Genomic DNA, 13,976 nt, shown 5'->3' on the forward strand with positions numbered 1-13,976 from the left:
CCTGATCCCGATGCGAGAGGAACTTGTGCCCCAGAAGCCCTCTCAGTCCTGACCCTGAGGAGCCCAGGGAGCCATGGACAGACTCAGTCTTAGGGGCCTGAGGGGAGCACACAGGGGTCCCTGAGGTCACAGCGGATACAGAGGAGGCCCCTGAACGAGCTCTGAGGCGGGGACAGTGCACAGAGCAGGTCAGGAGCTGTCCCCTGAGGGCTCTGGTCACCAGGTCACAGGAAGCGTGTCTGGGCCTGGACAGCAGGGGGCGCTCGAGGGCAATTCCTGAGGTGATTAGTGTGGTGAGAGCTGGGCCCAGGCCCTGACACTGCCAGGCAACCACGGCTCAGGGCTCCTGGATGGCACCTCCCACCCCTGGGCCCCAAGAGCAGCGCCCCAGTCCACCCTGCCCCCCTCAGGCACAGGGACCTGACCCGGGGCCCAGGGAGGGGTCAGAGAGCTGGGGGGTCAGAGAGCTAAGGTGTGGGGGCAGAGAGGTGGGCGGAGTCAGAGAGCTGCGGGGTCATTTGCATGAAAGGCCCCGCCCCCTCTCAGGGTATGAAGAGGGGAAGGAGCGGTGTGGGGACGCTCTGCTCAGCTGTGGGGCCACAGACAGCAGGACGCCCTTACCATGTCCACCATGGCCTGGTCCCCTCTGCTCCTCACCCTGGTCGCTCTCTGCACAGGTGACTGGATGGGGGGACAGGGGAAGGGCCCTGGGAAGACTCACAGGCCCTCCTCCCTGCTCTCGTGTCTGGACCCCCAAATCACCATCTCTGTCTCTCCCCCTTCCAGGATCCGGGGCCCAGGCTGTGCTGACTCAGCCGCCCTCCGTGTCCGGGTCCCTGGGCCAGAGGGTGACCATCACCTGCACCGGAAGCAGCAGCTACGTTTCGCGTGGCAATCATGTGAGCTGGTACCAACTGATCCCAGGATTGGCCCCCAAAACCCTGATCTATAATAGTAACAAACGACCCTCGGGGGTCCCTGACCGATTCTCTGGCACCAAGTCCAGCAACACAGGCACCCTGACCATCGCTTTGCTCCAGGCTGAGGACGAGGCTGATTATTACTGTGCGTCTGCTGACCTCAGTCTTACTGGTCCCACAGTGCTCCAGGTCAGGAGAGAAGTGAGACAAAAACCTTCTGTCCTCTCAGAGTCGGGGCTCTGGGGGCGGAAACATCTTCTGCAAAGGCAGCCGCTTCATTTGATGTTTGGCCTAAGACTGTGCTCAGTCACACCATGGAACTTGGTCCAGAAAAATCTGTTCACATCTTTCTTAATTCACCCCTTCTTCAGCTTTCCTTTGCAGCAATACATTGTCTGATTTTCTCAACTTGAGCAGAAATCCCCAGTGCCAGGGCCAGGTGCCCTGGGGTCAGAGTCCATGATGGGTTGGGTCAGAACCAGAGGAACACAGTACAGTTCTGTCTGACTCTGGACTCATCAGAGCATCCATTATGTGTCCTGGTCCCAGCAGCTCTCCTTCTCTCTGAGGCTAGTAGTGGACGCAGGGGGTCCCTGCTTGGTTCCCTGGCTTCAAGTCTGGAGTTCAGGCTCCTTGGCCATCACTGGGCTGAGCTGAGGCCCAGGATGCTGCTCCCGCCTTTCCTGTGACAGCCTCTCAGGCTCACCCAGGGCTCCAGGGTCCTGGCCAGGCAGCCTGGGAACCTCCTCCACTGGCTTTTGCCCACATGGGAAGCAGGGTGCTCCCTGGAGAGTGACTTTCCTGCACCTGGGCCCCAGGGGACATGAGAGCTGTCAGCTGTGAGCAACAGTCTTGCCTCTTACTTCCGCTTCTCTATCCGGGGGGGCAGTGCCTAGACCTGAGGTCCAGGCTAGGATGGATGGGAAATTACACAACAAAAATGTCAGTAAACTTGACCTGCAGTGATACCTGGACAGAGGATAAGAGACCCAGGGGAGGGACTTTCTCCATGTCAACAACTTCGTCTCAAGAGCAGGGTCCTGGGGGCCCTCCTCCACCACCTGGACCCCTCCCTTCATGTCCTCACTCCTGAACCTAGACTGTCCTTTAGGGAAAGTGACGGGATGTGGGTTTGGAGGCCTTTGCCCTGCCTTGCGCTCTTGGCATCTGGGCACAAGGCATGGGGCACCCATGCTTCCTGTCAGCTTCTCACCCTCCTTCAAGGGTGGTGCTGATGGTTCTGTCCTTTACCAGTTCCTCTCGTCACCTATTTTCCTATTTTCCTTACACAATTATGCACGCATTAGAATAATAGGAAAAGGATTTAGTATGAACATTTTGTTTGATATGAGATGATTCTCACAAACACATGTTGAGAAAAGAAAATAATCTTATGAATTTTATTAAATAGCTAAGTTACAAGAACATCTAATCTGAACACAAAACCATAATTTTACTTTACATTGATTAGCATTATTTTTGTCCCTTAATTTTTCCCAATTAATGGAGACATTAAGTCCTCCTGCACGAAATTACACGTATGTAAATGAGTATGTACCAGCAGTACTACAATTGTGTCTAGGTGTTTCTATTTTTACATGGATTTTATTCTTGGTTCTAAATGTATTTTTACTATGTCTTAATATAAAATACAACTTGTAGATAGGAAAAATAACATTCAGTATCAGTATCAAGTTCTTAAATTTTGAATTTTTTGTTAACTTTCTGATTAGAACATTTTGATCATTACTTAATGTTAGTGGCTTGTAATATTTCCTCATAAATTTTTTGGGTATATGTACAAATGTTTTAACTAATTCTCAAAAAACTAGGAAATATTGCATCCTTTTTCAATGTTTTTAAAAAGACATGCATACAATGCAAATCGATTAGAACAATGTAGTGGCTCAAGTTTGTTACATATTTCAGGTGAGGAAATGCATGTTATGTCTTTTTGTGGGCTAATTCAATAGTAAGATTTCCATATTTTTCCAAGGAAATTAATCTTGCTTGTTTTCTCTACTAGCTCACCGATGCACCTTCCTAGAAAAGTTTGCATTTTACCTCCTTAATTCTAGAGGTTATTTTTGCTTTTTGTTTTTATTTTTCACATCTGCCCAGCAGGCGGCGCTGTGGGACTGCCCTGGGGTCCATCCACAGCTGCTCAGGGAGCATCACTGACTCCTGGAGCTGGGCTGGGGGCGGCGCGTGCACTCCTGGGGGCACTCAGCAGTGTGTCGTCTCTGGCTGCAGAGTCCCCTGTCATGTGGTCTCAGCAGGTGCTTCCTCCAGGGTCTCCCAAGAGGGAACTCCCCTCCACCCCCTGAGTCTGGGCTGTGAGCTGAGCTCCAGCATCAGGGCTGAGAGATGGGCTGGGCGGATCCTGGGTGGACCCCTATTTGCATGGCAGCCCCTCCTCTGGCAGAGGCTGGGCGAGAAAAGAAGACCTGGGGCAGCCCAGCCCCACTATGGGGACCAGGAAGCTGTGAGCACCATGGCCTGGACTCCTCTCCTGCTCATGTTCCTCTCTCACTACACAGGTAGGCACAGGCCCCAGGCACCAGGGCTCAGTCCCAGCCTCATCAGCCCCTGGGGCGCAGACTCTGGGAACCTTTCCTGCAGCTCCTGCCCCATCTCCCCTGTATTGTGTCTGCAGGTTCCCTCTCCCAGCCTGTGCTGACTCAGCCGGTCACCGTCTCTGCGTCTCTGGGAGCATCAGCCAGACTCTCCTGCACCCTGAGCAGTGGCTACAATGTTAGCAACTATAGCATATACTGGTATCAGAAGAAGGCAGGGAACCCTCTCCGGTACCTCCTGAGGTTCAAATCAGACTCGGATAAACACCAGGGCTCCGGGGTCCCCAGCCGCTTCTCTGGATCCAAAGATGCCTCGACCAATGCAGGGCTCCTGCTCATCTCTGGGCTGCAGCCCGAGGACGAGGCCGACTACTACTGTGCTGTGTGGCATGGCGACACTAACGCTTACACGGAGCTCCAGACCAGTGAGGAAGTGAGACAGAAACCTCCTCCACTCACCCCTGCTCGTGGCTTGGATGAAGTCTAGTTCAGGGGGTGACTTCCAACTGTCAGATGTTAGACAAGCAACCGATTTTCCATAAACCAGCAGATTTGATAATATTGTATCTTTTGCTTCAGTTTAGCTTTTAGATTGCTAAGTACTCTTATCCAATGCAGGTTTTCTTGGGCAAACATTGCTTGTTCAGAGATAAAAACTTTTTGATGAAGACATTGGCTGAGCCCAGAAGAGGTGGTTTCAGGCCAGGCCCAGCTCAGGGTCAAGGGCTCAATAAGACAGGCTTCTGTGAGTGTTTCACTTGGGATTTTGTGACATAAAAGCCAATAAGCAGAAATGAATTGTATTTTCATTATCATTGTATTATCATTACTGGAGGTAATGACCCTCCAGTTTCTGAAAATAAAACCACTAACTTGTATGATACAATCAATAGAAAACACTTAAAGATAAATCTGAGGAAGATCAGAAGGCTGTGCCCTGAAAAGACGAACATGCAAGAGAAATTAAAGGCACAGTGAACAGTTACTCCTCATCTGTCGTGAGTGTCACTGAGATAAGTCATTAAAAGTAGCACAACATCACATTGTAAAGCAATTTGTTGTTCAGTTGCTAAGTCGTGTCTGACTCCATGGACTGCAGCACACCAGGCTTCCCTGTCCCTCACCATCCTGGAGTTTGCCCAAGTTCAAATCCACTGGGTCCATGAGGCCACCCAACCATCTCAACCTCTGTCATCGCCTTCTCCTCCTGCCCTCAATCTTTCCTAGCAAAAGGTGTTTTCCAATGAGTCATAAATATGAAATTATGCTGAAAATTAATGAGAATGAATAGGGAAATGTTCAAGTGCACAATTATTAAAAATAGTATATAATTTTAAAATTATGTAAATTTAAAAGTAGTTCAAAAATGTGTTACTTTGGTCCCAGAAATAAAAAAAAACTTAAGATTTGACTGTATTTGTATGATAACAATAAACATTCAGCAAGAAAGATAAAAGAAAATTTGAGCAAGAGTGAAATATTTTCTTCCAGGAAAACAGTGAGTAGCCGGGCTGTGCAGGCCCTGCGTTATTTACAGTGTTGCTTCCTTATACCTGTTTCCCTTGAGAACTTGGAGGGGTGTGAGCAGCGGGGACGGGGCAGAGCCCTTAGAGGTCAGAAGGAAGGACGGTGGTTCCTGACACCACACAAGGGTCACTCTGCCTGCTCAGAGTCAGGCTCTGTAGCAGTGACGTGCCGCCTGCCCCCTCCCTGCTGAGCACAGAGTCCTGAGCGCAGTCTGCGCTGTCTCAGCCGGGCCCATTGTCCAGCTCAGTGCTCAGGTCCTCTAGTCCTGGAAAGAGTGGCAGAGCTGGCAGTGTGAGGTGTCCGGGAACCAACAGGTCCCAGGCAGAGACCCCGGACCACGATGCCTGCGGGTCTCCAGCCCTCAGGAGCCGCGATTGGTCCTTTGGCTCCAGAGGCGGTCACTCAGCTTCCTTGACGACTGGGGGCTCCTATCCTCGGGTGAAAGAGAGGACAGGGGTGATGCTGATCCAGGCACCTGGACACAGGTGGTGCCACCACAGTTACCTTCATTCCATGTCCTGGGAGTTGGGAGCAGAGTTAGCCTCCCTCAGAAAGGTGGCTTCTGCTTTCCAAGCCTATGGGGAGTGAACACGTGGCAAATGTTTTATTTAACTTGGGAAAGAGGAGACCAGGAACTAGTACAGTGGGGTCACGGAGTATAAAAACAAAATGCTTATTATCCACAGGGAAAGGACCTCAAGCAATCTGTGTGTGTGTGTGTGCGTGTGTAAGGCACTGCTTCATTTCTAATGAAGGAGAAAGCACCCCCGTCCTGCACGGTCAGGAGGCTGCTTCCACGGGATCGTCACTGTCCTGACCTGAGCTTGAATTAAAGGAATATGTGTCCCAGACGCCCCCTCAGTCCTGACCCCTGAGCTGCCAAGCGCGCTGTGAACAGACTGACCCTGAGGGTCGGAGGGGAGCCCACAGACGGCCCTGAGGTCACAGGGGACACAGAACGGGCTCCTGGCCTGAAGGCAAGAAGGAGACAGAGCACAGAGCAGGTCAGGGGCTTCCCTGAGGGCTCTGGTCACCGGGTCACAGGATGTGTGTCTGGGCCAGGGCACCAGGGGGCGCTCGGGGGCCGTTCCGAGGGTGGTTAGGGGGATGGGAGCTGGGACCCTGGCGCTGCCTGGTGGCCTCTGCTCACGGCTCCCAGCTGTGACCTCCCACCCCAGGGCCACACATTGCCCCGCCCCAGTGAACCCACTGGCCACCCTCAGGCACAGGGGCCTGACCCAGGGCCCAGGGACAAGTGGGTAGGAGTCATTTGAATGAATGGCCCTCCCCCTTTCAGGGTATGAAGAGGGGAAGGAGTGCTGTGGGGACGCTCTGCTCAGCTGTGGGGCCACAGACGGCAGGACGCCCTGACCGTGTCCACCATGGCCTGGTCCCCTCTGTTCCTCACCCTGGTCACTCTCTGCACAGGTGACTGGATGCAGGGACAGGGGAAGGGCCTGGGGAAGACTCACAGGCCCTGCTCCCTGCTCTCGTGTCTGGACCCCCGAGTCACCATCTCTGTCTGTCCCCCTTCCAGGATCCTGGGCCCAGGCTGTGCTGCCTCAGCTGCCCTCCGTGTTCAGGACTTTGGGTCAGAGGGTCACCATCTCTTGGACTGGAAGCAGCAACAACATTGGGGGTTATTATGTGAGCTGGTACCAACAGCTCCCAGGAAAGGCCCCCAGACTCCTGACCTATGAAATTAGCAAACGACCCTCAGGGGTCCCAGATCGAGTCTCTGGCTCCAAGTCTGGCAACTCAGCCTCTCTGACCAGCTCAGTTCATGCTGAGGACAACACTGATTATTACTGTTTCTCATGGGCTGACGGCTTGAAAGTTTCCACAGTGCTTCAGGCCAGAGAGAAGGAGACAAAAACCTGCTTCCCCCACAGCAATGGGGCTCCAGGGTAAGGTGTTTGCCCCTCCCTTCCTGGAGTCCCTGAGACCACGGAACCCAGCAGACTGAGTGTGCCCTGACTGCAGCTCCGCTGCCCCCTCAGCTCAACTCCCCTCGCTAGGGCAGCGGCACACAAGGGGTGGTCATACACCCATGGATGACGGAGCTGCTGACTGCAGTTGCCCCCGGCTCCCAGGTCGGAGTCGGCAGCACAGAGCAGGGGGGTCAGTGCTGCCCTTGCTGGGTCACTGGGCAGTGAATGCACATCCCTGAGCTTCTGCCACAGAAGCATCTCCTGTTAAAGGAAAAGGAAATGGAACCCAGACTTTCTACAAGCAATTTCCACACAGTCCAGGATCCAGTAAAAATCGTCACTTCTATCAAGAACCAGGAAATTAATTATTGAAGGGAAGTGAGATTGCATAGACATTAATGCTGAGATGCCTCAGATGAGGAAATCAGGTGACAGATATTTTTAGGGGTAAGTCTTCAAATCTATTTGATGAGCAAATACAAACACTCTTGGGTCCTAAGGAAAAGGAGATAAATAAACGAAAAAAAAAAAAAAAGAATCATGAGAAAAAGTAGTCAGAATCATTTGAAAATAAAATACATGGAAATAAAAGAGAATTCTCTGTATGTTATCAAAGACATGTAAAACTTATTATTTAATTCATTTATTTGTTCACTGACAGAGTGTTTGGTGACAGGAAAAAAGGCAGCCCCTACTTCTTCATAAGGCTCCCAGGTGTCATTAGTGGTAAAGAATCCGCCTGCCCATGCAAGGGACATAAGAGATGTGGGCTCTGTCCCCGGGTTGGGAAGACCTTCTGGAGCAAGAAACGGCTACCCACTCCAGTGTTCACGCCTGAGAATCCATGGACAGAGGAGCCTGGTGGGCTACAGTCCACGGGGTCACAAGAGTCAGACAGGATTGAGAACCAAGCCGCTGAGCAGCACCTTGCTCCCACTCTCACGGCCGTGAACGTTCCCCACATCCGCCACCAGGGGGCGCTGTGCACCTGCTCAGAACTGGCAAAGCCTCACCACACCCACATGGTCCCCTGAGCTGGTCCTGCTCCCGGGCTCAGAGGCCTGAGTTGGACGTGGCGGCAGGTGCTTCCTCTCAGGGGACAGACTCAGAGCCGCGGCCCCCAGGCCTCCTGCTGGGAGTGAAGCTGCACCCGGGGCCGAGCACCCAGAAGTGGAGGGTGAAGGGGTCAGGTGGTCGTCAGTCCCCACCCTCTTCCCACAAAGAGAGGAGGGGAGGAGCCCCCAGAGCCCACCCCGTGCACCCCTCCAGCTCTCCTCAGCCTGCTCCCGCTGCTCCTCATCTCTTTGCTCAGAGTCTCCGCTCCAGCTCACCTCATTCATGACTCCCCCAATCATGAGCCTCTCTCTCTACAAACCTGCACTGTTGCCCTGCATGGTCATGACCATGTCAGAAGGTCATGGACGTGTTTCCGATCTTCCTGAACTGGACACTCACTTCCTCGGCCCCTCCTTGAACCTCTCTAACCCCTTCCTTCCCAAGAAGCCTCAGGTCTCTGGGTCTATGTGTGACCCAAGTTCGTTATCCCTCTGCTCCTCTCCAGGTTCCCTTTGTTTCCCAGGGGATCCATGAACCCCTCTAGTAGCTGATTTATCCCGAGTGCTCACACTCCGATCTGTGTGCACATCAAGTGAAGAATCGGGTGGGAAGAGAAACCCTGGTCCTGAGATGAGGGAGACGATTTCTGGCTGAGGAGTGTCTGTGCTCAGCTGCTGTGGGATTGATTTTCTGCACAGTGAGCAGAGAAGCTGCTGGGGCCCTCACTGGAAAAGCAGACGCTCTCCCGGGGCTCTGACCCAGGAGGCATTACTGCTGGTCTGTCTGACCATGTCTATGGTCACGTCTGAGATTCCTGAGAACAGCTGATCTGCCTTGTCATGTCCTGTGTCTCATCTCAGATGTGAGGCTGACCCATGGCTCTGATAACTCAGCCTGCCCTGTTTCACAGGTAGAACGTCCTGCTAAGACATGAAAATCCCTCAGTGGAGATCCATAAGTATTAGAAAGACTGGTTCTGGCCCTGCCTCGCTCAGAGGCCAGTAGAATTAAGAATGCCAATATCTTTCTAAATATGTTCTTTTACTTAATAATAAAATTTCATAAGATACCTCTCATGTGATTTAGTTAAAATTGTATTTAATGAACTGAACCTACAAAGAAAATGATGTTTTAAAAACAGTACCGAGGCAATGCAAAATTAAAACAGAACCAGGGTCCGACACAACTTAGCGACTCAACACTTCCTTCAGTTATATTTATGCACCTATTTAAAGTGACGACTTAGATTTCCACTAATCCGTGAACACATTGTGGTTCATTTACAATCTCAAAGTCACACACCCACAGTGCAACACGCACGTGCACTACAGGGTAACAGCCTTGGCTGTTCCTTTCCAACCAAACACTTCCTGAGCTGTGTAATTTCAAAACCAGTTTGGGAGGGTTGACTCTAAGAGCTCTTATCACCAGGTCACAGGGAGTGTGTCTGGATGGGACACAGGGGACATTCCCAGGCAGTTCTGAAGAGTTATGCACCCACAGTGTAACTCGGAGTGGGGGAGTGGTCATTTGCATGAAAGGCTCCCAGCCGTGACCTCCCACTCCCAAGCCCCACTTGGCCCCGCCCCTGATCTGGCTACCCCAAGGCACAGGGGCCTGACCCAGGGCCCAGGGAGGGTAAGAGAGCTGGGGGATCAGAAACCTAAGGTGTGGGGACAGAGAGCTGGGTGGGGTCAGAGAGCTGGGGGGTCATTTGCATGAAAGTCCCCGCCCCCTCTCAGGGTATGAAGAGGGGAAGGCACGGTGTGGGGACGCTCTGCTCAGCTGTGGGGCCACAGAAGGCACGACGCCCTGACCGTGTCCACCATGGCCTGGTCCCCTCTGCTCCTCACCCTGGTCACTCTCTGCACAGGTGACTGGATGGGGGGACAGGGGAAGGGCCCTGGGAAGACTCACAGGCCCTACTCCCTGCTCTCGTGTCTGGACCCCAGAGTCACCATCTCTGTCTCTCCCCCTTCCAGGATCCTGGGCCCAGGCTGTGCTGACCCAGCCGCCCTCCGTGTCCGGGTCCCTGGGCCAGAGGGTGACCATCTCCTGCACTGGAAGCAGCAGCAACATCGGTGGTGGTAATTGTGTGAGCTGGTACCAACAGATCCCAGGATCGGCCCCCAAAACCCTCATGTATAGGAGTACCAGTCGAGCCTCGGGGGTCCCAGACCGATTCTCCGGCTCCAGGTCTGGCAACACGGCCACCTTGACCATCAGCTCGCTCCAGGCCGAAGACGAGGCGGATTACTACTGTGCAACTTACGAAAGTAGTAGTTATCATGGCACAGTGCTCCAGGTCAGGGGAGAAGTGAGACAAAAACCTGCTCTCCTCCAGACATGGGCCTCCTGGGACTGAAACATCTCTGTCAAAGCAGGCACTGTAGCAGCAGCTCTGAAATGGACATAAAATCATATTCATTTCACACGGTGAGAACAAGAGTGTGTGGCTGTACTTCACAACTTCCTGCACATTTTCACTCAAAATGTCCTCAGCTGCTCTTCCCAGTCCTTCTGCTCCATGTAAGACCATTTAGGGGAAAGGGAATTTGGAATACTCCACCATGTTCAAACCAACTTTTTCAAACACTATCATTTTAATTTCTGATCTTGAGTAGTGTGTTTTCTTATTATTTTCGACTGATATTTTAGAAGAATCTCAACTTAATGGCTGCATTGTTAACTTTCTTCTATAAGGTTGCAGGTATATGAATTCTACTCCTGTTTTTTGTTGGTTTCTCTCAGCACAGGATTGCTGAGCCCCTAGAGCTGGTGCTGCTGTGGGTATCAACATTGGATCAGCAGCCCTGAACTGAGGACTCTTGTGACCGGCAATCAGGGCCTGTGTGTGGAGAGACCCCTGTCCCCTCACAGACCGCAGCTGACTCTGTGGCTCCCTGCACCCTGAGTGGTGACATCAGTTGCCGGGGACCAGCCCTTGCTGATCCAGGGTATTTGAAGCGGGGACGGCGTCGGCGACCTATTTATTTAAATATTTTATCAAAGATATAAAGAGTAATAGGATGAGGATAGCTCAGTAGGAAAATTCAGTGAAGAAAAGAGGCTGAATAATTCAGCCAGAAGGTGAGAGAAAGAACGACATGGGGAGACCAAGTTTCGGTGAACAAGGCCCGCACTTTATTTTCCAAAGTAGTTTTTATACCTTAAGTTGTGCATAGAGGATAATGGGGGAAGGGGTGGAGTCATGCAAGGACAGCAGTTCCTGGTCCTAATCGAAGCCAGGCTTTCAAACTTATCATATGCAAAAGTTCAGGTGAATTACATCATCTTCTGGCCAGGAGGCCTGTTAACATTTTAAGAAACTTATCTTTCTCTAAAGGTGATTATTCCAAACTCAGGCACCAGCCTCCAAAAAGCATTGGACAAAGCTGCATTCCTATAGGGCAAAGGTGAGGTGGGCTCAATCAAGAAAAGAATTAACTCAAGGGTCCAAGGTTACAAACATTGAGGCTAGTACTTACATTTCTATACACCCATTATATCAATCAATACACTGCCAAGGACACAGTAGGTAAGGGGTATGGAGACTTAGCAGCAAACATTGGCCCAATAAGTGAAAAACCCTTCACCGATACAATTTCTAATCAATCTTTTAACTACTCAAAAGAATCTGTGTTTAGACAGTTTAGAACATCTCCTCCCTCTCACAGCTGGGAGGCTCTGAACAATCACATGTGGCTGAAAAAACCTATTCACGCAGGCTAGAGGATTTCCATAGGAGTTTGTAGGTTGAAACACTGTCACACCCAGGAATTATTAACTGGAGCTGTAAGCTAACACTTTTTTCAGAGAGAGGTAGTGGGGGACAGCCCCCTGTAAAGTCAGAGGTGTAGGTGAAAGCACAAAGCAGAAAGTAGGCAGACTCTGGTTTTGGGGGTAGATGCTCGAGAATTTCCAGGGAGACTCCTGAGGCTTGATCCCGCCTTTGCGTATGCCAAGCCTCCTTCCTCATGACCTTTGCCACGGGCGGAGCTCGCTCCCGGCAATCAGTGTTGGCCGCTCTGCTGTTACTGGAACCAGCAGAAGCCAGTGAGCCCTCCTCCGCCCTCCGATCCTACCACTCAGACTCCAGTAAGAACCAGGCTCCGGGGTCCTCGCAGGTTTTCTGGATCCAAAGATGCCTCGGCCAATGCAGGGCTCCTGCTCATCTCCGGGCTGCAGCCTGAGGATGAGGCTGACTCTGACCGTGCAGGCTGGTGCAACAGGGCTTCTCACAGCGACACAGGTAGACGGGAAACTGGGACGAGAGCCTCAGCCTGTCAGGGGCTTGTTCTTAGAGCACCGTCAAATGTTAAAGAATACCCCAGAATCCATTAATTCTTGAGGTATGTTCTGGTTCATAATAAGTCTACTCCCAGTTGTACAGTCAGTTTTGCTGAAGTCTCAGAAAATGTAAAGCTTCTGATACCACTGAAGTGCACCCTGGTCATCCATGTGATCAAGGGAGCCGTGGAGCTGAGCTCCCTCACTGGAGATCAGGAGCAGAAGGCTTTTCCAGATGCGCCTTCAGCAGAGCCCGTGGACCATCCCAGCAGGCAGATTGTCCCCCAGGGTGCGAACCCTACTCCTGAAGGGGCAGAGCAGAGAGCATGAGGAGTGAGGGGCACTGCTGATACATCACAGGAGGCAGAAAAGCCCAGGAGTGGTTCTCCTGACCCACAGGTGCTGGCTCTGTCCTGCCCTCCCCTCCTCTCGTCTCCACCCCATTGGAGTATTTCCTACTTCAGGGTTGGGGTGGTCTGTGGTCTGTCAGGAGCAGGGGCTCCCCAGGATGTGCCTGTGTACCTCTGCTTGTGATGCCCCCGATGAGCCCAGAGCCAAGGGCCCCACGGCCTGTAGAAGGAACAGCGGGGAAGCGGGGATCACCATGGCATGATGACAAGGGATTCCAGGCAAAGTCCCTGTCTTTGTGATTCAGGACAGAGGTGAGGGACAGTCAGGGGTTCAGCCCTGTTCTCTGGCTCCTGGTGGGTCCACATGCCCAGGATCAAGTCCACACTCCTTGATCACTCTGGACCCCAGCCTGGTGAGGAGGCTGGTCATCAGTGTCACACAGCTCATCACTAACCACAGCCACAGGGAATCCCCGTGTGATGGGGATGTCTGATGAAAGCTTGTCCTCTACTCCCGTGTCGACCCATCACTGCCCTGACCCTGCCTGTGACCTCACCAGTGCTGGTTCAGGTCTCTGCTCTCACTTGTGCTATTAAATCCAGGCAGTCTCACCTCCTCATCCAGGTCCATCATTATGGGGTCCACGAAACTGTCCCTTTTTCACTCTGGTCTTCATATACAAGCAGAATGCCCATGTGCCCAGATACACAGGGTCCCTCACAGGTACTGAGCAGGATGTCGAGGAAGCAGAAGCCCAGGATCTGTGCCCTGGAGCCCCAGGGGGCCTCTCTTACCCCCCCGCACATTCCTCTCCTGCTCCAGGCTTTGTGCTCTGCCCTGAACCCTGACCCTTAGGGAAGCTGGGTCCTCCCTTTCCCTGGGGATTGCTGCCTGAAGAGCCCTCTTCTCCAGGTACTGGGAGACCCTCCCTGTTAGGATGTGGCTCTCAGACTCCTCACTTGCTCATTTCCTCCTCTTTTGCCTCATGATCTCTCCCCTTTTCCCTCCCTGCTTCGTTGTTTGAGATGATATTGGATAAATGTCACTATTTTGGACACAGACCTTATAATCCCACCTCCATTAAATCTATGGATTCTAACAATTGAAGGTTAGAACGTTAGACTTCACCATGTCCAATGAAGATCAGGTAACGGTCATAACGGTTTCTCACCAGAGATGAAACCCTTGTCTGGGATGGGTTTCTCAGCCCAGACAAGGATGAGATTCCCATTTATAGGCATAATTTTTTATATCAAACGTTTAATATTGAAAGATTATAAAATTAGACTAAAAACATCTTTAAATATCTGAGTCAAAAAGAAGTA

The 13,976-nt window shown here is 51.9% G+C and overlaps 4 gene segments (V, D, J or C); all 4 read left to right on the forward strand.

The window, feature by feature from the left end:
- Positions 1-533: 533 nt before the first annotated feature.
- Positions 534-1,334, forward strand: LOC133229126 (immunoglobulin lambda variable 1-40-like). The segment is given in 2 exon segments: positions 534-677; positions 787-1,334. Coding segments are annotated over 2 exon segments (588 nt in total).
- Positions 1,335-2,715: 1,381 nt separating this feature from the next.
- LOC133229132 (immunoglobulin lambda variable 5-39-like) lies at positions 2,716-4,945 on the forward strand. The segment is given in 2 exon segments: positions 2,716-3,460; positions 3,577-4,945. Coding segments are annotated over 2 exon segments (453 nt in total).
- A 1,298-nt stretch (positions 4,946-6,243) lies between these two features.
- On the forward strand, positions 6,244-7,482 carry LOC133229134 (immunoglobulin lambda variable 2-8-like). The segment is given in 2 exon segments: positions 6,244-6,451; positions 6,561-7,482. Coding segments are annotated over 2 exon segments (420 nt in total).
- Positions 7,483-9,773: 2,291 nt separating this feature from the next.
- LOC133229133 (immunoglobulin lambda variable 1-40-like) lies at positions 9,774-10,586 on the forward strand. The segment is given in 2 exon segments: positions 9,774-9,883; positions 9,993-10,586. Coding segments are annotated over 2 exon segments (429 nt in total).
- Positions 10,587-13,976: the final 3,390 nt, after the last annotated feature.

The sequence above is a fragment of the Bos javanicus genome, chromosome 17, assembly GCF_032452875.1.
Source record: "Bos javanicus breed banteng chromosome 17, ARS-OSU_banteng_1.0, whole genome shotgun sequence".
Taxonomy (NCBI): Eukaryota; Metazoa; Chordata; class Mammalia; order Artiodactyla; family Bovidae; genus Bos; species Bos javanicus.